Genomic DNA, 22,688 nt, shown 5'->3' with positions numbered 1-22,688 from the left:
TCCCTTTTGGGGTATAAGAGTACAGCTCAGATGCATGCCTCCTGAAATCACCTGCCTACAGGCTGAGGGCTCTCGACCTCTCCCTTTCTAGCCCTAGACCAGGAAGTCTTTCCTCATGCTTTGCATCCTAGTCCATTAAAGAAATCTGTGTCTGGGCCTCAGAGTAAGACTGGCCCCTCCAAGGGAGCCCAGAGCTTTGTTAGGGAAATTGTGGGGTGGGGGAACCACAATGAAGCCTATTGTCTTCTGTCCCCTATTGCAGGAAACAAAAGGCTCCCAGTCTCTGGAGAGCCCTAGCCCATGCCTGTCCCTGCCCAGCCCCCAATGCCCAGCACACAGGGAGGAGCCGGGGCCACTGGAGACAGGTTTTATTGATGCTGATGGGGGTAGGAGCCTGAGGCCTGGGTGGGGGAGGGGGGTTCGCTGAGTCAGTCAGCAATGCATAAGGCCTGGGCATATGGAGGCAAGTTAGGGCACATTCATCTTCTCAGGATTTTGTGGCTCCTTGGGAGGGAGAGAGCATCTTGAGGGGGGAGCAATTCAAAGAGCAGCAAAGGAAGGTTAGGGATGGCTGAGAGCTCCTAACCTTGGAGAAGGCACCACAATAGGCAGCAACTGTGTGGAAAGCTGGATCAACTGGTCAGTAGGGGAAACTGGGTGGGGGCACTGGGTTGGCTTCTTGGGGAAGGTCCAACCTTGGCCTGGGTGAGCTCTCAAGAATACCTGGTATTCCCAAACAGATTGGGGCAGGACCCAAAGCCCCTTTCTCTGTGGGCTTCCTTAAGGAGAAACAGGCATCCATGGAGCCCCCTGGCAAGGGGTGCCAGAATTAGTCCTTAAGGCACAGCTGGGGGCAGACAAGGCGCCAAGGCACAACTGGTGGGGAAGCAGGGGCAGCCTCCAAGCTGAGTGCCAGGGTCACAAGAGGATGCAGGACCGCCCACGCTTGATCGGTGTGGGGTTGAGCACAGCCCGGACAGCCTCAGCAAACACTTCCTTGACGCCGTCCTGCTGCAGGGCTGAGCACTCGAGGTAGCGCACAGCATGGATCTGCTTGGCCAGTGCTTGGCCCTGCTGCGGTGTGATGGGAGCTTGGCCCTGCTCCTTGAGGCGTCGCAGGGTGTCGGGCTGGGCTCTCAGGTCCTTCTTGGTGCCCACCAGGAGGATGGGCACATCGGGGCAGTGGTGGCACACTTCTGGATGCCACTTGTGCCGCACATTCTCATAGGAGGGTGGACTGGCGATGGAGAAACAGATGACAAAGACATTGGTCTGAGGATAGGAGAGTGTGCGGAGGCGGTCGTACTCCTCCTGGCCCGCTGTGTCCCACAGGTTCAGGTTCACTGTGCGCCCATCAACTGCACTCTGGGCACTGTAATTGTCGAACACTGTGGGGATATATTCCTTGGGGAAGGCGTTAGTTGTGTAGCAGATAAGCAGACATGTCTTGCCCACAGCCCCATCGCCCACCACCACACACTTGATGCTCTGCATTGTGGGTGTAGCTGCTGCAGGGGAGGCACTGCCTCCTTTCCCTTCTGTGTCCTTCTAGATGCAGTGACCTGTGAACAGAAGAGAGGGACACTCTTGGTCAGGGAGGCCTCTACCCATTGGCAAGAATGGGGAAAACGACTTCCTTGTTCTCTTAATCTGATACCACCTTGCAATCCCATTAAGATAGACCTCAAAGAGACAGATAAGCAATGAAGGAGAGGCCCTAAGATCAAGCAAAGATGCTCAGGTGGAAGGAGGCTAGCACTATAATGTGTAAATATATTAAGTGAACACATGAATTCTGATGCCAGACTGATTAAGGTCAAATCCTAATTCTGCTATTTCCTAGCTGTGTGACCCTGGGCAAATTATTTAACTTCTCTTTTAGTTAGTGACTAGTGAGCCTGTTTTCTTATGTGTAAAACAGGAATAAAATAATACCTACCTCACTGGGATATTATGAGAAATATATGAGGTAACACATTAGAGCATTTACAACAGTACCTGGTCATGATAAGCATTCAAAAAGTATTAGCTACTTTTATTTTTCCTCCAGGCACCATACACACAAAATGACAGTGTACAAATATAGGGATCTACCTACAGATCCTCTACCAGATATGGACCCCTCCCACCAAGTAGACTGGAGAGGGATTCTGGCACAGGGTGCTGTCCCAGGTCACACTGAGATGCAGCCATGTATAGAGCCACTCCCAAATCAGGGCCAGCACTGCCCGATGCACTGTTCAACTCCAAACCCGACACCTTGACTACTGAATACAACCCAAAAGTTGCAATAAGAAACCAGCTGAGTAAGGAGTACAAGTCTCTAGACAGATGCCCTATTGAAATTCAGGGTGACCTGGGGACTGGAAAAGGAGGGAGAGCTTACCCATTATTTTTGTAAGCATAGTAAACCTTATTTGGCCACACATACCTAGGCTGGCAATTCAGTGCGGGGAGTATGGGAGACCAAGGCTGGGATCCGGTCGGGAATCTGGGTATATAATGATGAATAAGGTAAAGGGTATGGCTCCCAGACAGCAGCATCTTCTCTCAAGACCCTCGGTGGGGTGAAGCAGATGCTCCAAGCCCAGCCAAGAGGGATGAACAGAAGAGTAAAATAAAAAACTTGATTTTCCCCTTAATCTTCTGCCCTTTTTTTGAAACCCTGATTTATGCCTCTGAAGAATTTCAGGGGCTTCCAGATTCTTGGGTAGAGAACACATGCTGCAGTGAAACTGGCGAAGGACTCGAATCACAGCTCAACCAACTAGTCATGTATGATCTTCACAACATTATTGAGTTTCCTGAGCCTCAATGTTCTCATCGGTAAAATGGGGGAAATCTTGCCTATTGTGTTAAAATTTCTCAGAGTATGAAATAAGTTGACATGTATAAAGTGGCCTAGGTGTGACACACACAGGAAATACCAAATAAGTGGGCCACTATAATTATGGGTACAAGAGAAGGAATCCCAGCTCCAACTATTACCCTTGACCCCTTTGCAGCTCATAGGGCCTCAGGGTGAGGAACTGCTCCTGGGTTCTGGAACAGAGCTTCCGGAAACCCTGTGATTATTTATACTGCTAAGGCAAAGGTTTCTCATTCGCTACTTCCTCTTGGCCATGAGGGACTTTTGCTGGACAGTATGTGACAGCCTTTCCCTGACTCTCACAAGCAGGTCCCTGCTCCCTAGGAGGGGTCTGCCTATTTTAGACACACCTAGATATTCAAGTATCCCTTGTCCTACCCAAGCACCATCACCACTGGCCCATTTTCTCCATTTCACTTGATATACACTGCAAGACTGCACCTTTGGTCTGAAAAAACCCTTAAGTCTTAGCCTGAACTCTCAGACACTGGTTTAAAGCCTCAAAAATCAAATTGGGGATGGGAGAGATCCCTCCGTGGGAAACATAAAGGAACTCTGGTGGTACGGGAACCACACAGGGCCCAGGGCTTGGTCCTAGCTTCCTCCCAGGCCCCAGCTTCTCCTGGAAGGAAACCAGCTGGAGGGAAATGGTTTCATTCTCTGAGGTTGCCTCTGGTTCACATAAAAATATTTCTATCTATTTGGGTAAGTGTGTGTGTTCAACCTCAGGAGAAAAAATTGAAAGCCTCGGGGAATGGGTCCGGGAAGGAGATAAGGGCCCGGTAGGGCAGTTGAGAGCCTCAGACTGGAAGTCAAGAGACCTAAATTCTAACTCCAGCTCTGCTCTGCTGCTGACTCACTGCAACCAAGAAGAGGCACTTACCCACCTTGGACCTCAGTTTCTTAGTCCATGAAATGGAGAGAAAAATGCCTGTGACAAGGGCACTAGGTGGATGAAATGAAACATGAAGATCCCTGGGAGCTGGAGATAGGGATGGGGGTGGGAAAGATCCCCAGGAGCATGGGGTGGGGGTGGGTGTTATAAAGTTAAGATACATTCTTCTAGGATCCTGCAGCTCCTTCCTTGGGGAAGAGAACAAGTTGTGGGGTTCGGGCTGTTCCCTGTGTCCCCTGAATTACCTGGGAGACCCTAGCATTTTCAGAAAACCCCTGGGCCTGTAAATCTGTAGTTCCACACAGAGCAGGGGCATGGGTGTGGCAGTTTGCCTAGGAACTCTTCCCCCAAAGGCCCAGTACTTGGCTGGCCCAGGCAGGAAGGCGAGGAGGGAATTCTGCACTGTAGTCACAAGGCCCAAGAGACTGGAAGTGCAGTGGCTCCAGTCTGCTCTCCAGGGAGATGGTTATCAACCAGAGATCAGTAAATCAACCCTCAAAGAAGTGGGGAGGGAGAGGGCAGCTTCCGGGCTGGCAAGGGAACAGGACTCTCACCGGAAAAGGATCATGAGTGAGGTGGTGTCTAGAAACAAGCAGAGCAGAAGCAGTGTGGTACAGGGCAAAGAGAAGTGCACTCCTGAATGTGACCTCTTGGGTTCACTTGCTGACTGGCCCTTGATAAAAAGACCTCACAAGGTACAACCCTTTATAGAAAAAGACCTCACAAGGTACAACCCTTTATAGATTACATGGTATTGTTATTTGATCTTTTTAACAACCTATTGGTATTATTCCTATTTAGATGAGGAAACAAACTCAGAGTTAAAGTAACCCAGCATCACATAGCTAGTTAGCTTGGAAGTCTGGACACAAATCCCAGTTTGCCACCCAAGGTCCTGTTTTCCTCAATGCATCACACAGCCTCCACGCTACCCCTTACTAGCCAACTTTGTGACTTTGATCAAGTCACTTCCTTTTCCTTCCTGGCACCTCAGTTTCTCCATCTGTCCAATAGGAATGATAATACTTGCCCTCCCCGCCTCAAAGGGCAGCAGCAAGGATAGCAAGCAAGCAAGGAATGAATGTGCTTTGTGAATGGGAAAGTGTGTACATAGGAATGACAGGAGCAAAGCCTGTCACCCCAAGAGGCTGGAAGCACTGACTATGCAGGGGTCTGAGTGATGGCATCAGGCCAGTACTTTATCCTAGACCTTATCCTCTATCCCAGGACAACTGTTTTCTTGGAAATCTGAACTGGGTCAAATAAGTTCCCACAGCTCCTTCAAAGAGGGCCCGTGCTGCTAAAAGGAAGGGTCTACCTGTGCCACAAAGGAAGAAGGAACAATCAATGCTGCAGGAGGCCAAATAAGGAGAGTGGCCTGCTTGAGGTTAGGGGTCAACTGTGACACTTATTCACTAGATGACTTTTAAAAAAATGAACTTGCCCTGGCTAGACGGCTCAGTTGGTTAGAGCATCATTCCAAAGTGCGGGGTTGCCTGTTCGATCTCCGGTCAGGACACATACAGGAACAGACTGATGTTCCTGTCTCTCTCCTTTCCTCTCTAAAACCAATTAAATAAACAAGCAAATAAAAGAAAAAGAACTTTTGTTGCCCTGGCTGGGTAGCTCAGTTGGTTAGAGCATCGTCCCAATACACCATTTGGCAGATTCTATCCCAAATCAGAACACATGCAAGAATCATCCAATGAATGCATAAATAAATAGAAAAACAAATCGGTTTCTTTCTCTCTCCCCCCTTCTCTAAAATCAATAAATAAAACTTTTGTTTAGTAGGTAAATTAGTGGTTGCAGATCTGTATAGTGTTAGTCAAATTACAATGACTGCTCTGACTTTTTTCCTCCAACTTAATTCAGATCATGTCTAGTTCCTCATCTTGGTGTTCAGAGTTCTTCATACTCTGGTAGGGGTTTTGGAGTCAGCTAGATGTGGGTTTAAATCCTGGTTCTGCCACTTATAAGCTACACCATAAAACCAAGCTTACAAAGTGTTATAAGGATTAAGTGCATTAATGTACAATATATGTGTACAATGTAGGTACTTTGCAAATGTGAGTTCCCAGGTCACTGCTCTAGAGGGGTCTTCACTGTCCTCTGTAAACAAGCCAAGATGACTGTTGCCTCTGAACTTTTCTTCTTTTTCCTGTCTGCTGCCATTCCCTCTCACCTCTCAAATTTTTCTGAGTCCTCAAGGCCTAGCTTAAGCCTCAGAGTCCCATGAGGCTTCCAACTTTTCCTTTCTTTGTACTTGATTTTAGCCAAAAGGCTGAGAAGCAATTCTTTTTTTGAACTTCCATAGCATGACCACCCTATTTAACCTTTCTTGGCTCCATGTAATTCTCCTTCTCTGATAATCATATATAAGTTTCCTAGTGTGTGGATGCCCCTGATACTGGAGCTTGAGCTTCCCTCAACTCTCCTACAGGAGTGTGCAACTGCTGCCTTTGATCTGCTTGCATCTGCCCTGTTACTGAGATCTGGACAGTTGCCTCCGAAGCCCAGAATTGAACTAAAACTCCCATGACCAGCACTGCAATGCTGAATCTTTTTGGATAGTAATGGCAGCCAAAAGCTTTGGCTGGGGTAGTCAAAATCTTTCTTCCAGTACCAGCTTCACCTGGCTCCAGCAGAGAGCACACATAGGGGAAGGAACACAGCCCGTGAGGGCCTAACTCTGAGTGGTCCTTGGGGTGTGGCCCAGGCAGGCGCAGAAGTGGGGAGGGAAAGGAAGCAGAGGATTGCCTGATTGCCAGATATCTGTGGCCGTTATAGCAGAGGAAGTGTCCCAACTGGGAGTGGGGGAGGGGAGGAATGGGCCCTAAGAGATGGGGGATTGTGGAGGCAATGGGAACCAACTTACCACAGCCTTTTAACTTGCCTCCCTGACATGGGGCTCCCCTTCTGCAGCCCTTCCTGAAACTCATTCTAACTATAAGACGTCTCTGTGCATTCTGATCCTGAGCTCTGGCCACACTGATCCTCTACAGTCTCCACATTCTCTTCCCCAAAACACACCAAGTGGCAAGCAATCTTCCCCATCCTCTTGAGAATCCAGCATTTCTTCCCCTCTTCCATCCTCCAGCCCCCACTGGGCAGCTCAGAAGGCTCCAACTGCCCCAAGAGATCTCACTCCTTGGTCCTCCAGAGCCAAGCACCACTGCCATCTCCTCTAGGAAAGTTTTGGTAAATCACCCAAGTCACAAGTGACATCCCATCCAAGGTCTGGTCCCTGTTTCTCTCAAAGATGCATTATATCACGTGGAGGCTGTTCTGAATCCTATCTAGACTGGGAGGGCCTAGAGAGCAAGGTCCTTGGGGATCTGTCTCCTTAGCCTGGACACAGTATATAACTGAACTCAATTGTCCTTCATGTCTTTGCACGTAAGAGTTCCTCCTCCTCAAACTCTGCTTGCCCCTTCTGACCTTCCCGGCCCAGTTCTGTTCCCATCTTCTCCAGGATGACATAGCAATCCTCTCTCCTGTCCTACCTTCCACCGTACTGTCTGTAATGTTCATTGTGCTGAACTAACTGGATGTCTCATGAGGGAAATCTGTCCTGTTTACTTCCAGAAGCCCGACACAGTGCTTAGCAAAAGCTGCAGACTGACACATATCTCCTCAAACTTTGATTCTGGGAACTTGGAAGAGCCTCTATGCCCAGGAGACACAACGCATGGGCAATCAACTTCCTCCTCCCACTGAGAAGCACAATGTAGGATAACAAACATAAATAAACTAGATTGCCCCATCTTTCCACTGGAAGGGTGAGAGGGATGAAGCAGGTGCAGCCAGGCCAGAGGTAATGAGGATGTGGTCCCTCTAAGGCTAAGGATTGGGAATATCTGAAGATCCACGGTCAAGGATGAGGCAAAGTCAGGGTCAGTGTTAAAAATGGTTTCAGAAGCTCAGTGAATCTGATCGTTTGTTTGGAAGGATGGAGGAGAGGTGATATGAAGAGGCTCAAAAGGGCTGCAGCTGGCTACAGCTGGGCTGGGTGGAGGAAGCTGGGAGGAGACATGAGATCATTGTGGGGCTGGGACCAGGCCAAGAGCTGAGTTTCTCTCCTTCTTCCCCTTCTCCCCATCAGTAGGGACAGAACCCAAGAGAGTCTAGTTCCCAGCCTTAAAAAAAGAAAAAAACAAACAAACAAAAACCCCCACACTGGAGAGCTCTCCACCTCTTGCCATTCTCCACCTTCAGCCTCTGCAGAGGTTCCTGCACTGCAGCAGGTAGAGTAACAGCCAGGGAGAGTGACTATCCACTAGGGGCTGGAGAGGAGGAGGAAACAAGACAGTGTGGTTGGGAAAGCTATAGGGGGATGGGATCCTTTCCCTAAGTCCCAGTTCCCTTTCTTCTCTCCGCATCCCCAGCACCTGGGGTACTCCATAGAAGGTGAGCCCCAGGGCCAGGACAGCTTGCCTGGGGGAGCTGAGGAGGCTGCCCCCTCCCCCACCAAGCAGCACAGAAGAAGGCTGAACACTTGCTTCCTCCTCCCTCCCTCTAGCAGCTCAGCAGTCCCCGGGCCCCACAGAAGGCCTGTGAAGTGGCACTTCCTTTGCCTTTGCTCATTTCACACGAGGCTGTACAGAAGCACCATCTACCCAATCCTGCCTCCCCCACCTGAAAATACCCACAGAGAGACCCAAGGCCATACTGTCCCTTCTGCCCTGCCCCAGGCCTGGGGGGGTTTCCACAAGGGAAGAAAACATCAGGGAGGAAACTCCGGCATCTATTTTCCACTGTCAGTGGGGCAGAGCTACAGCAGGGCACAGGGTACTCCCTCATCTTGATGTCCCCTGGCAAAATCCCCGACATTCTACCCTCTTCTCAGCTCTCAAACTGTAACAATCCTTGGGCTTTGGGGGAAGGGGTCACAGTTCCTATCCCTGGATACTCAGGAGACCAATCAGGCCTGCCAGATTAAGGCTGGCCTGGGACAGACGGGCCCAAAGTGGAGGCCACTGCTTTGCAGAGCCTCTTGGTTGAAGGCATCAGAGTTATCAGCATTCTCTATGCTCTGTGGAGGTATACTGATAGGAAGTTTCTTCATGTTAAAGTTGAGTCACAAGAGACAAAGCTGACCAGAGTTATACAGAACTGGGAGCAAATCCAGAACAAGGATCTGTGTCTCCTAACCTCCAGCCTGATGTTACTTCCACAAAGGAGAGAAGATGAGGATTATTTCTCGGGCCTAGGAATGAGCCCACCATCTCTCTGACCTCATTCAGAATGATCCTACAATGGTTTATCCCTTCAGGAAATGGGCCAAAAGAGTCAGGTTGACATCTGAGCCCTTTCTGCTTCTAAGTTCTCAGGCTCTCCTGTCTAATGCATACTGGGGCATCCAGGATTTAAACTGATATTACTGGATAGACAGCCATCCTGGCCCTGCCCTAGCTGAGGAACTCCTCCTTTAGCCTCTAGCTCCTGGGGAGATGCCCTCCTCCCATGACATGAGGACAAAAGAGGAAGCTGGACTCTGAACAGGAAAGCCAATCTGTTCTGGGGAGGTGGCCTAGGCTTTGTCTTTGGTTTTCCTCCTCACAGAACCCTACAAGCCTTACCACTAATGGGTCTACACTGTGTAGGCGAAAGGCATCTTCAGTCTGGGCCCCATTTTCTTCCCAATCGCCCATCTACCCCCATGCTAACATCTTCCTAACTGTCTCACTAAAGCCACAACCTCTTATTTCTTCATGCTCATGACTTTCTAAAAGCTCACATCAGCCACTTCATTTGCCCTAACATCTTGCCAGAAACAACTCTCCAGATCCTAGACTCCTAACCAGGATTTGTGACAATCTCACATCAGCTACTTCTTTTAATTTCAGAACCTTGACCTTATTTCTTTAGCCAAGACCTTAATGGGCAGCTTGCTAGGTTGCAGGCACCACCCCACCTCCCTTGATATTTTCCCATTTAGATCCCTCCCACCCTGATAATTTTTCTTAGCAAATACTTTCTTGCAATTAGGTCAAAACTTCAGGAGGACCAGATCTTGCCTGGGAGAAGCTGTGTCTCATCCATCCTATCTTCACCCTCAGAAACCTCTGAGTTGCTCAGTTATGCAGATCCTAAAATAAGTACTAGGTTGGCAGGCTGGGAGTCAGGATTCCTGGGTGGTTTTTTACTTAGCCATGATGCTGGAAAAAGTACCTTACACATACATCGTTCCCTGAGAAGGGACTTTATGTATGTTCCTGAGATTTCCTCTTAGGGTCAACTTCTATACCTCCCAGAAATGAGAGTAGGAAAAACTGTTGGGTAGAAGAAGGGACAATTCATGGGAGGGGCAACTGTGAGAATGAAAGGAAACAGAATGGGAATAGCCCTTAAATCTAGTGCTTGGGAATCCCCAAAGAGTAGCACTTGCTCCCCTGCATTTCTCTCTTTTTTCTAATGAAAAGAAATGAACAGAGTAAGCTGAAGGAGGCAGAGAAAAGCAAGGTCTCACAACATGCATCCCAAAGGCTTGAGGAAAGAGCTCTAGAATAGGGACAGCAAGAGCTTACTAAACCAGTCTGGACTAAAGTTAGACTCAGGAGAAATTCCTGAAAGAGGGAGTAGGATCCTGTCTAGGATCCCTGGAAAGGAAAATACTAAGAATCTTGAAAGCAGAGGAGAGGGGTCAGCAGACTGCAGTGGGTTTCCTGTTAGCAAGGCTCTGATGCAGCCCACGGCACATGGGTACCCAGCCTGAGCAGGATCCGAAGACAGCAGGGAAGGTCAGATACCTTTAACTCACACCCTTCTTCTTTTCCTGAATTGGCACTAAAACAAAACTAAAGTTAGACAAGCTACAGTCCTCCAGAATTCTGCCACCCCCCCCCCACACACACACACACTCCCTTTTCCTTCTGTCACACATAGCTGACCTGGTCTCATTCTCCCCACCAGTCATTATTGGAACCAGTAAGTATTGGAGATAGGAACCTTCATACTGTCCCCCGTCCCCCCATCTCCAGGCTTGGCCTCATGATCAAGCACCCAAGGATCTGGGTGATTTTGATTTCCCACGGCCTCTCTCACCAGTCTTACTCCTGTGTCACTCTACCCTGACTGCTATGGACTGCTTCCTCCTGCCCAACCACAACCTCACCCACTGAAGGTTCCCTTCATTCTGTTGGCTTCCCCTACTCTGGGCCCTCTCAAGGCTGAGGGCAGTTATTTTGTCTCCAAGAGATAAAAATGTAGACACAAAGATATTTGCATGCACATACACACATTGAGAGGTTTTCCAGCCCTTTAATCATCTCTATCACTAGGAGGTTGCAGCCTGCCTCTCTGAGCTGGGGAGGTTTGAAGGCTCTCAAACTCACCAAGGATCCAATCCCAAAGCTGAAGATGAAAGTAAAAGGGACAGCGAGGGGGTATTGAGAAGAATGAGGAGAGATGGAATAAGTAAGGGTGTGGATATGTCTGCAGCAGCAAGAAGTGGCCAAGGGAGGGAGGAAGGCTGCAGGGGACAGAGATGGACAGAAGGGCAGGGTAAGTGAGAGGCCACAGCCTTGGCACGACTGTTTTTGAGGAAAAAGAAACAAGAAGATGCAAGGAGAGGGTAATGAAGGGTTTGTGGGTAGAGTCTGAAGAACGGATGGAGAAAAACAGTAAGAATGTACAGAATTCAGAGACTAACAATGAGGGGTGCATGAGGGTGAGGGGAAGACGAGGAGATGGCTCCGAATAATTTCCCAAGGCCAGGGCCTCTGCTTCCTCCCAGAAGCCCTATTATCCTCTCCATCTTCTGAAAACAGTGCTGCTCTCAGTGATGCCATCTTGTCAGGGACTATCAGTACCTCTGAATGAGAGTCCTTCCACTTCTAGGCACAGGACAAGGTAAGGCCCTTTCCTTCATCAGTTTACCCACAAAAGAGCAAAGCCAGGTACCAGTCAGCCAGGCACAGCAGATGTTTGCTCACTAAATACCTGTTGCTTGCCTTCAGGGATGGAAAGGTTTGGCCTCAGAAAAAAAAAGACATACAGAGAGAAGGACTGTGGTCAGCAGGGCTCCCCCCACCCTTCTGAGTGCAGAGGACCCTTGGCCGCAGCCTGAGAGGGGATCTGGGTTGGTAGCGATCTTCCAGCCAGGGAGCTCTTTCTCCGCAGTGTCAGCTTCAGAGGCCAAACACCGCCCCCCTCTCAGCTTCACAAATGTCACAACTGCCAGAGCAGTGGGAGCGCCATCTCCAGCCCGGGGCACCCCCACCCCCAAACTTCTAAGGAAAACCCATCTCTGAGCCCCACATCCCAGCTCTAAGCTCTTCCACTTCCACTTCAGAGACTTTTCTCACGGAGCGGCAGATCTCTGATCTTAGGGGTATATATACCTCGCAGCTCCTGGAAGCCGGTACAGACCCCCACGGTACAGGAACCCACCCTCCCCGAGCCGCCGGCGGCTCGCAGTGGCCGGGTCTCCGCCCCGCCCGGCCGCGCCCGCCCAACTTGCAGCGATCCCAGAACCTCCCGCCCGCGGCCTCCCGCAAGGAAACTTCCTGGGCCGGCACCCGTGCCCAGTCCCGGACCGACAGGACTCGCCACCCCCAGACCCCTAGTCCGCCCGGCCCGTGCCGGGCCTCACCTGGAGCCCTCCCCGCCGCGGGGGAGCTGGGGGCGGCCGCAGCGGCTGGCGGCTCGAGAAGGAAGTGAGAGCCGGAGGCCGGAGGAAGTGGGGGGGGGGGGGGCCTGGGGCGGGGCGCGGGGGCGGGGCGGGGCGCGGGGGCGGGGCGGGGCGGGGCGCCGCAGCACCAGGAAGTCCGCCGGCCGCTTCCCCCGCCCTCAGTCTCATCTCCACGGGCCTCGCCCCCAGGTGGTGTCCTGGGCTCCCCACCTCAGTCCTGTGCCTTTGAGTCCCTTAATATCAGGCCTCCCAAAGTCGGGCCGCCTGGTCTCCTCCTTGCTACCCCACCCCTGTAGAGGCCCTAACGCAGGCTTTAGGCCTTTGTCCCCCTGCCAGTATCTCGCCCCCACCAACCCCCGCGGGAAGATGCTGAGAACAGGCGACCCTAGGCCTGGTGCCTGTCAAACTCGGGGATTGTGGGGGTGCCCAAGGCTCGGGCTAGAATGGGTCAAGCTGGGGCAGTCCCCACCCCTGCCCCGAGCTTCGAGGGAGTGCGGAGTAGTGGTGATTCAGCAGTGGGAAGGCCCTAGACCCCTGGGGAAGGTGCGGAGACGGGGTAGGGGGAAGGGGAGCTGGCGTCAGCACCCCGGGGAAAGACAAGATCAGCAGAAGCGCAGGCGGAGCCGCGGGCCCCCAAAACAGGATGTCGTGTCGTGGTTCCGCACCCGGTCGTTCGGCGCGCCTGGGATATGGGGAGGGGCGGGGCGGACGGAGGACTTGGGGCTCCCTTGGCCCCCTCTTCTCGCCGGGACGCGCTACTGCTTGTGGCTGAAGGGCCGCACCCAGGCCTGAGATCCTGCCCGGGCCGGGAGGCCAAGCGGATGGGTGGACTCGTGGGCGCCCTCTGGTGCTTCTGCTCCCAGGCGTTGAGCGTGGAACTCGGACTTGAGAATGGACATTCTTCGTTCAACAGAAACTTTCTGAGCGCCTACCACGTGCAGAGCTCCGCGCCAGATGCTGTGTAGTAAATCTGACAGGCTCACTGTCTCCAAGAGGCTTTCCAGATAAAGAGGAAGGACAATGAGAATAAATAGCTTAACTTTCTGAGCCTCAAATTCTGTCTTTGGAATAACCTCTTCTTCATCCTGTAGTTGTGAAGATAACATGAGAAGGGATGTAAAAAGCTTTCTGTCAATGCCTAGCTCAAAGGAAACACTCAACAAATGCCTTTAAAAAAATTATGCTAATATAAGAATGAGTTCCCTAAACACAATGTGCCTGCCCACATCCTTGGGTCTTTGCGCATTCTATTCTTTCTGCCTGACTTCTTTACAGGCTTGACTGCTAGGGGAAAAAGACTCAGTGTCTCACAATCTAGCCCTAATGGACTACCCCCTGCCTGGCTACCATATGTACACCACCTCTGCCATGCACTTAATAGTCTCTCTTAGTGCTATGCAGTGGAAATATAATGTGGGCCACAAATGTAATTTTAAAATTTCTAATAATGACATTAAAAATTTTTTTTTAAGAAACAGATAAGATTCATTTTAATAATATATTTTACATGCTCAAGCCAGTGACCCCAATTTTTTTTTTTTAGTGAGAGAGAGGGAGACAGGGACAGAAAAGAATGTATTTTACTTAGCCTAACTTATCCAAAATATTATCATTCAACATGTAATCAATACAAAAATTATTGATTATAAAAATGAATAGGATATTTTACATTCTTTTTGGTACTAAACCTCTGAAAAACTGGTGTGTGTTTTATAGTACAGGAGGTCTTCAGGTTACAACACAGTTCTGTACCTACGACAGTGATGGAACCTGAATTTTAGTGTAAGTCAAAACATACCCTGGCCTACATCACTTAACTATCCTAACACAGTTGTAAAATCATAATCTAGAACATAAAAACACAACCAAGCCACAGAAAAAGGAAAAGGACATAAATATACTGTACTGTACACTGTACTGCATATTCTTCTGCCAGGCACAACCACATAGTCCATAAGTACGACGCTAATGGCTCAATTTTTTAAAGTTTTTATGGGAGTGAGAGTCATAAACTCGAAAAGTCATATGTCGAGACTATCGTAATCTGAGGACCCCTGTATATCTGAATTTTGCCTAGATGCAGTCCAAGTGTTCAATAGTTACATGTAGCTAGTGAGTGTGGTATGAGACAGTAAAGTTAGAGCCTCTATCAGATTCAGGCTGGTAAATGACTGAATAGATGAATTCATTCTCCATGCTGCTTCTGGAGGAACCACTGGCCTCTCAGGCAGAGTTTGGGTCTGTCTTCTCCCTCCCCATAGCACTTGGGACAAACTCCTCCTTCAAAGAATGAAGAGCAGCCCTGGCCGGTTGGTTCAGCGGTAGAGCGTCGGCCTAGCGTGTGGGGGACCCGGGTTCAATTCCCGGCCAGGGCACATAGGAGAAGCGCCCATTTGCTTCTCCACACCCCCCCCCTTCCTCTCTGTCTCTCTCTTCCCCTCTCGCAGCCAAGGCTCCATTGGAGCAAAGATGGCCCGGGCGCTGGGGATGGCTCCTTGGCCTCTGCCCCAGGCGCTAGAGTGGCTCTGGACACGGCAGAGCGACACCCTGGAGGGCCAGAGCATCGCCCCCTGGTGGGCAGAGCATCGCCCCCTGGTGGGCGTGCCGGGTGGATCCCGGTCGGGCGCATGCGGGAGTCTGTCTGACTGTCTCTCCCCGTTTCCAGCTTCAGAAAAAAAAATACAAAACAAAACAAAACAAACAAACAAACAAAAAGAATGAAGAGCTGGAAACACAAAGGAAAAATCTGATTCCCCTGCATACTCAATGAGAGCACATGGCTGGTGCTTGGCATTTGATGATGTAAAAAGGATTGTAAGTTTCTATACAAGACAGGGTTCAGTGGAAGTTCTCAATCATAAAATGGCTTCTATAAACCCATTAAAAATTATATCTCAGAACAAAGGTTTTTGAGTTGTGTTCCTGGATTTCCCTTCCCAGGATTTCAGGGAAAGAAAATAGTGGGGCCTTTCTTCCCTTCAACCAGAGTGGGTTGGCTTTTATCTGATTTATATACTAGTGTTCTAGCTTTAAAAAAAAAAGCTCATTAAAACAAAAGTTTTCGCCTGACCGGGCGGTGGCGCAGTGGATGGAGCGTCGGACTGGGATGTGGAAGACCCAGGTTCGAGTCCCCGAGGTCGCCAGCTTGAGCGTGGGCTCCTCTGGTTTGAGAAAAAACTCACCAGCTTGGACTCAAGGTCGCTGGCTCCAGCAAGGGGTTACTTGGTCTGCTGAAGGCCCACGGTCAGGGCACATATGAGACAGCAATCAATGAACAACTAAGGTGTCGCAACATGCAACGAAAAACTGGTGATTGATGCTTCTCATCTCTCCGTTTCTGTCTGTCTATCCCTCTCTCTGACTCTCTCCCTGTCTCTGTAAAAAAAAAAAAAAAAAAAAAAAAAATCTGTAAAAAATACTTGGAAATAAATATTAGAAGTATAATGGTAAAATTAGGGTGCCTGTTAGATGTAGTAGGCCAAAAGGCTGATCAGCAGTCTGGGGTCAGAATACGTTTCCCCAGCCTGTGATACTGGGCATGGTTAAGCTTGCTGAGGTGAGAGCACTTGACTTGGCCTTGAAGATTTCATGGTCTGATGAGATATAGGACTGCTGCATATGAGCTACTGAGAAACAAGTAAAGAGCCCTGGGCTGGGCTTTGGAAGACCCATAATCTTGGCTCATTCAGACTGGCTAGTGAAACTTTAGATTAGACCTCATCTTTCTCTGGGTCTAAGAGTCCTTCATTGGAAAACAGGAGGTTGAACCAGATGATACCTTTGAGCTCAAACCTAGATGATACCCTCTTCAGAATAATAATTAAGTAATTAAAGTTTATGCATGTAGCATATTGCTCACAGTTCTTTCATACCATTTAGGTCATCTTGCTTTGTGCTCTAGTTAATTGTATATGTAGCTAATGTCTGTCTTACCCATTGACTGTAAGTTCTTTGAGTTTGTGTCTGATTCATTTCTGTGTCCACCCATTAGGCCTGGCACAGGCAGGCCTGAGCATACATTTGCCTGCAGTATACTTTTTTTTTTTTTGTATTTTTCTGAAGTTGGAAATGGGGAGGCAATCAGACAGACTTCCGCATGCACCCGACTGGGATCCACGCGGTGGGGGGCGATGCTCTGCCCATCTGGGGCGTTGCTCTGTTGCAACCAGAGCCATTCTAGAGCCTGAGGCAGAGGCCACAGAGCCATCCGCAGCGCCCGGGCCAACTTTGCTCCAATGGAGCCTTGGCTGCAGGAGGGGAAGAAAGAGACAGAGAGGAAGGAGAGGGGGAGGGGTGGAGAAGCAGATGGGTGCTTCTCCTGTGTGCCCTGGCCGGGAACTGAACTTGGACTCCTGCACGCCAGGCCGACACTCTACCACTGAGCCAACCGGCCAGGGCCTGCCTGCAGTATACTTTTGTGGAAATAAATTGCCTTAATAAAGCACTAATATGTATAAAACTATCAGAGGCCAGGTGACTAGGAGCCGCTTTTATGGCACAGATATATGGAGGGCCAATAAAATCAGAGGAAAAGGAGACAGGTAGATTTTGGTGAGGCTGTCTGCAAAGGCTTCTTGGAAAGAAAGGAGACTGAGCTGAAGAAGGTAGGAAGAGGGCACAACCCCAGAAGGGCTGTTTCTTCTTCCTGTTCTTTCATTTACTTTCCCTAAATAGGTGAGTTTGTGGTGGTGGGGGGGTAGGTTTGTGCTCACAAGCAGCTGAGAGACAAAGACACCAAGCTGGGGTATTTAGAAGTGAATAACTGATGAAAGAACTTGGTGGAGGTAGAATAGAAAGAACACAGCCCTGGCCGGTTGGCTCAGCAGTAGAGCGTCGGCCTGGCGTGCAGGGGACCCGGGTTCGATTCCTGGCCAGGGCACATAGGAGAAGTGCCCATTTGCTTCTCCACCCCCCCTTCCTTCCTCTCTGTCTCTCTCTTTCCCTCCCACAGCCAAGGCTCCATTGGAGCAAAGATGGCCCGGGCGCTGGGGATGGCTCCTTGGTCTCTGCCCCAGGCGCTAGAGTGGCTCTGGTCGCGGCAGAGCAACGCCCCCTGGTGGGCAGAGCGTCGCCCCCTGGTGGGCAGAGCGTCGCCCCATGGTGGGCGTGCCGGGTGGATCCCGGTCGGGCGCATGCGGGAGTCTGTCTGACTGTCTCTCCCCGTTTCCAGCTTCAGAAAAATACAAAAAAAAAAAAAAAAAAGAATAGAAAGAACACAGGTTTTGGAGTGAAAGAGTCCAGGATTCAAATCCTGGTTGTAAAATTTACATTGTGGCCTTTGACAAATATATGACCTTTCTCATTCGTTTCATGAACACACACTTATTGAAAACCTTTTCTGCCTGACCGGGTGGTGGCGCAGTGGATGGAGCGTCGGACTGGGATGCGGAGGACCCACGTTCGAGACCCCGAGGTCGCCAGCTTGAGCGCGGGCTCATCTGGTTTGAGCAAAGCTCACCAGCTTGTACCCAGGGTCGCTGGCTGGAGCAAGGAGTTACTCGGTCTGCTGTGGCCCCACGGTCAAGGCACATATGAGAAAGCTATCGGTGAACAACTAAGGTGTCGCAACAACAACAAAGAAAACCTTTTCTGGGCCAAGTTTCATACCAAGGATGTAGTAGTGAAAATATAGACAAGTTCTTATCCTGATATAATTAGCAAGGAAGATGGATCTTTTTATTTTCTAATAGAAAATTGCATTTGCTGAGAAGCTTTCAGAATGTCCACAAAACATTTGCAACTTTTTTTTGCAATTATAAAGTGATATTCAGTTAAAAGAACAATTATTTCATATAAGCTGCATCAGAGACAATTGAAGAAAAAAACTACCATCTCATATATAATTAATCTGTACTGTGCACCAGCAAGAACCTGCTTTAAATTTCCATGCAAATTTACAACGCCCATACTGTACCAGGCAAGGTTAGTGGCTATCGAAAATACCACCAGGACAGTGCTATTTAAAGACACATTCAGTAATGTGTTAACTATACAGTTTAAAAACAAATTTTATTCACTTTTACATTTCTAGTTCTTCTGTTTTTTTTTAAAATATTAAATTTATTGGGGTGACATAGATTAATAAAATTATATAAATTTCAAGTATACAATTCTTTTTTATTTCTTTTTAAAATTCTTTTCTTAGACTTTTTTTTTTTTTTTTTTTTTTTTGGCGATAGAGACAGAGAGAGTAAGATAGGGACAGACAGACAGGAAGAGAGAGAGATGAGAAGTATCAATTCTTCGTTGCGGCTCCTTAGTCTCCTTAGTTGTTTATTGATTGCTTTCTCATACGTGCCTCGACCAGGGGGCTACAGCAGACTGAGAGACCCCTTGCTTGAGCCAGCAACCTTGGGCTCAAGCTGGTGAGTCTTGCTCAAACCAGATGAGCCCATGCTCAAGCTGGCAACCACAGGGTTTCGAACCTGGGTCCTCCACATCTCAGTCCAACGCTCTATCCACTGCACCACTGCCTGGTCAGGCATTTAATTCTTTTTTAAAATTAACTTTATTGGGGTGACTTTGATAAGGATCATGTAGGTTTCTTATTTTATTTTTTTAGAGAAAGAGGGGGACAGACAGAGACAGACAGACAGGAAGGGAGAGAGATGAGGAGCATCGATTATTTGCTGCAGCATCTTAGTTGTTCATTGATTGCTTTCTTATATGTGTCTTGACTGGGGGGTTCCAGCAAAGCGAGTGATCCCTTGCTCAAGCCAGCGACCTTGGACTCAAGCCAGCAACCTTTGGGCTTAAGACAGTGACCATGGGGTCATGTCTATGATTCCATGCTCAAGCCAGCAAGCCCGCGCTCAAGCTGGTGAGCCCATGTGCAAGCTGGTGATCTCAGGGTTTTGAACTCCTCTATGTCCCAGGCCGACGCTCTATCCACTGCGCTACCACCTGGTCAGACAGAATCACATAGGTTTCAACACATTGCCTACATTTATTTATCTTTTTAAAGATTTTATTGATTGATTTTAGAGAGAAGAGGGGGGGGGGAGTGGAAAGCATCAACTGGTAGTTGCTTCTCACATGCCTTGACCAGGTAAGCCCAGGAATCTCGAACTGGTGACGTCAGCATTCCAGGTCCATGCTTCTTCCACTGCACCACCATAGGTCAGACCATACCCCTACATTTAATTTTTTTTTCTTTTTCCCTTTCCTTTCTTTCTTTCTTTCTTTCTTTCTTTCTTTCTTTCTTTCTTTCTTTCTTTCTTTCTTTCTTTCTTTCTTTCTTTCTTTCATTTTCCTTCCTTCCTTCCTTCCTTCCTTCCTTCCTTCCTTCCTTCCTTCCTTCCTTCCTTCCGGTGATAGGATGGGAGATAGTGAGGCAGACTCCGCATGTGCCCTGACCTGGGGGTGATGCTTGAGCTATACTTAGTGCCTGAGGCTGACATGCTTCAAAGGACGATCCTCTGTACCCCAGGGCCGTGCTCAAATTAATGGAGCCACTGGCTGTTGGAAGGGAAGAGGGAGAGAAAGGGGAGAGGAAGGAGGGGAGAAGCAGATGGTATCTTCTCCTATGTGCCCTTACCGGGAATTGAACCTGGGACAGCCAAATGCTAGGCTGATGCTCTACCACTGAGCCAACCAGCCAGAGCCTCTTTATATTTTTAGCAAGAGAGACAGACAGACAGACAGGAAGGGAGAGAGATGAGAAGCATCAACTTATAGTTGCAGCAGTTTAGTTATTCAATGATTATTTCTCATATGGGCCTTGATCAGGGGGTTCCATCAGAGCCAGTGACCTCTTGCTCAAGCCAGAGACCTTGAGCTCAAGCCTGTGACCTTGGGCTTTAAGCCAACAACCATAGAATCATGTCGATGATCCCATGCTCAAACTGGCAACCCTGTACTCAAGCTGGTGAGTCTGCACTCAAGCTGGATGAGCCCATACTCAAGCCAGAGACCTCAGGGTTTCAAACCTGGGATCTCAGTGTCTCAGGTTGACACTCTACCCACTGTGTCACCACTGATCAGGCTAAAACTGTTTTTCTTTAAAAAAAGTGAGTTGTGGACCCTGGTAAGGTAGCTCAGTTGGTTAGCATGTCATCCAGACATGCCAAGGTTGCAGGTTTGATTCCTGGTGGGGGCACATACAAGAATCAACCAATGAATGCATAAATAAGTGGAACAATAAATTGATGTTTTTTTCTTACTCTCTCCCTTCCTCTCTCTCTGTCTCTCTCAAGTAAATAAACAAACAAACAAGATAAATATTTAAAGGAGTGGTTTGTGTACACAGGGCTTAAATGCTTTATAGACAAGAAAAATATTGTGCTAGACCAAAGTTATTCATCATTATTATCTTCTTCATCTTCATCTTCCTTCTCCTCCTCATCCTCTTTAACTTCTTTGTCTTCCTATCTTTCCTTCTTTTCTTGTCTTTTACAGCCTTTTAATTATTATTTTTAATTTTTAATTTTTATTTTTTTTCTGAAGCTGGAAACGGGGAGGCAGACAGACTCCCGCATGCGCCCGACTGGGATCCACCTGGCACGCCCACCAGGGGGCGATGCTCTGCCCATCCGGGGCGTCGCTCTGTTGCGACCAGAGCCACTCTAGCGCCTGGGGCAGAGGCCAAGGAGCCATCCCCAGCACCTGGGCCATCTTTTGCTCCAATGGAGCCTCGGCTGCGGGAGGGGAAGAGAGAGACAGAGAGGAAGGAGAGGGGGAGGGGTGGAGAAGCAGATGGGCGCTTCTCCTGTGTGCCCTGGCCGGGAACTGAACTCGGGACTTCCTCACGCCAGGCTGACGCTCTACCACTGAGCCAACCGGCCAGGGCCTTTTACAGCCTTGATGACTCTCTCTTTTTTTTTTTTTTTTGCCCCTAGCATCAGGCTTTCCTTGAGCTTGGTAGGCAGCAATGTCTTTTTTGTACTTCTCCTTCAGTTTAGCAGCCTTCTTTATATAAGATTGTTTGTCACCTACAGCAGTGTTATTCCACATCTCTCCCAACTTCTTTGCAACATCACCAGTGGCAAGGCAACATTTAGAACAAAGCAAGTAAAAGGCCAAAGGAGGCCTCTTGGATATATTGGGATCTTTAAATTTCTTTTTTGTTTCCCTTTAGTAGGGATATACGTTTTTATTTTTCTTTCATTACAGGCCTGTCTGTCTTTGCCATGTCTTCAAATTTTCCTTTCTCTTTAGTTGACATGGTCTTCTGCCTTGCTGAGCACTTAGAAAACTCTGAGAAGTTGAATGAAACATCTGGGTTCCTCTTCTTGTGCTCCTCCCGGCAAGTTTGCACAAAGAAAGCGTATGATGATATTTTGCTTCTCAGAGTCTTAGGATCTCCTTTGCCCATGTTTAATTATATCCCCTCAGTGAGCACAGAGTTTCCCAGTGCTCATCAGCCTTGCACTTGCCCCGGCACTGCCTCTATGGGGCTCAATGTACTGCAGTAGCTGTGACAGCAGGAGCCAGGCACCAGGGAGCTAAATCTTAAACAGGTAATCATACAAAGGTATAAGAACATATATCAGAGTCATTTAGTTTTCTTTTAAAATGGGAATGATAATACTACATGCTTTGTGGGATTGTGAGGATTAAATGAGATAATACAAGCATCAAGCAGATTGCCCAGGGTACAACCAATGAACATTAATTTCTCCATATGCCCATGGTGCTCTCATGTTCTCTTCCCTGACTAGTTCTTACTTCTTTCTCGAGGTCAAAAATGCTAAAGCTGACTTGGTTCAAAATCAGGGTGGAGTCAGAGAGGAGAAGGAGAATGGTCCTGAACTTCTCTCACCTCTGCCCTGGCATCTTCCATACAGGTCTTACCAGACTAGTCCTCACTGAGCTTCAGCTCCTATAGCTCACCAGTTGCCCGTAAGGGTCTTCTGCTCAGTTCTAGCTCCAACCTCTTCACGCTAACCCTAAATCAGAGTTCTCTTTTGTCTCTGATGTGGCATTAGGGACTTAGCCTTCTTGGTACTCCTCTGAATTACCTGCTCTCCCCTTCTGTCTGCCTGAGGAGTGCATGTAGGAGTCTATCCTTCATTGCTAGCCTTAAAAATAGCCTGATGAGCCTGACCAGGCGGTGGTGCAGTGGATAGATAGAGCGTCGGACTGGGATGCGGAGGACTCAGGTTCGAGACACCGAGGTCGCCAGCTTGAGCGTGGGCTCATCTGGTTTGAGCAAAAGCTCACCAGCTTGGACCCAAGGTCGCTGGCTTGAGCAAGGGGTTACTCGGTCTGCTGTGGCCCCATGGTCAAGGCACATATGAGAAAGCAATCAATGAACAACTAAGGTGTCGCAACAAAAAACTGATGATTGC

General features: G+C 48.8%; 1 protein-coding gene and 1 pseudogene across 2 annotated transcripts; both read right to left on the bottom strand.

Moving 5' to 3' along the window:
• Nucleotides 1–353: 353 nt before the first annotated feature.
• On the bottom strand, nt 354–12,454 carry RHOG (ras homolog family member G). Of its 2 annotated transcripts, none has more exons than XM_066367168.1 (2): nt 12,361–12,454; nt 354–1,562 (listed from the first exon to the last, which is right to left on the bottom strand). In XM_066367168.1, the coding sequence occupies exon 2, from the start codon at nt 1,492–1,494 to the stop codon at nt 919–921; it is 576 nt and encodes a 191-aa protein (XP_066223265.1). In that variant the 5' UTR covers nt 1,495–1,562; nt 12,361–12,454; the 3' UTR covers nt 354–918. The 2 variants fall into 2 exon arrangements, with proteins under 2 accessions (XP_066223265.1, XP_066223275.1); XM_066367178.1 differs by lacking the exon at nt 12,361–12,454 and adding an exon at nt 2,432–2,524.
• An 8,239-nt stretch (nt 12,455–20,693) lies between these two features.
• LOC136388870 (high mobility group protein B1-like) lies at nt 20,694–21,712 on the bottom strand (annotated as a pseudogene).
• Nucleotides 21,713–22,688: the final 976 nt, after the last annotated feature.

This window comes from Saccopteryx leptura, chromosome 1 (assembly GCF_036850995.1).
Source record: "Saccopteryx leptura isolate mSacLep1 chromosome 1, mSacLep1_pri_phased_curated, whole genome shotgun sequence".
Taxonomy (NCBI): domain Eukaryota; kingdom Metazoa; phylum Chordata; class Mammalia; order Chiroptera; family Emballonuridae; genus Saccopteryx; species Saccopteryx leptura.
The sequence above is the reverse complement of the archived record's forward strand: the minus strand, read 5'-3'. Positions and strand labels throughout refer to the sequence as shown.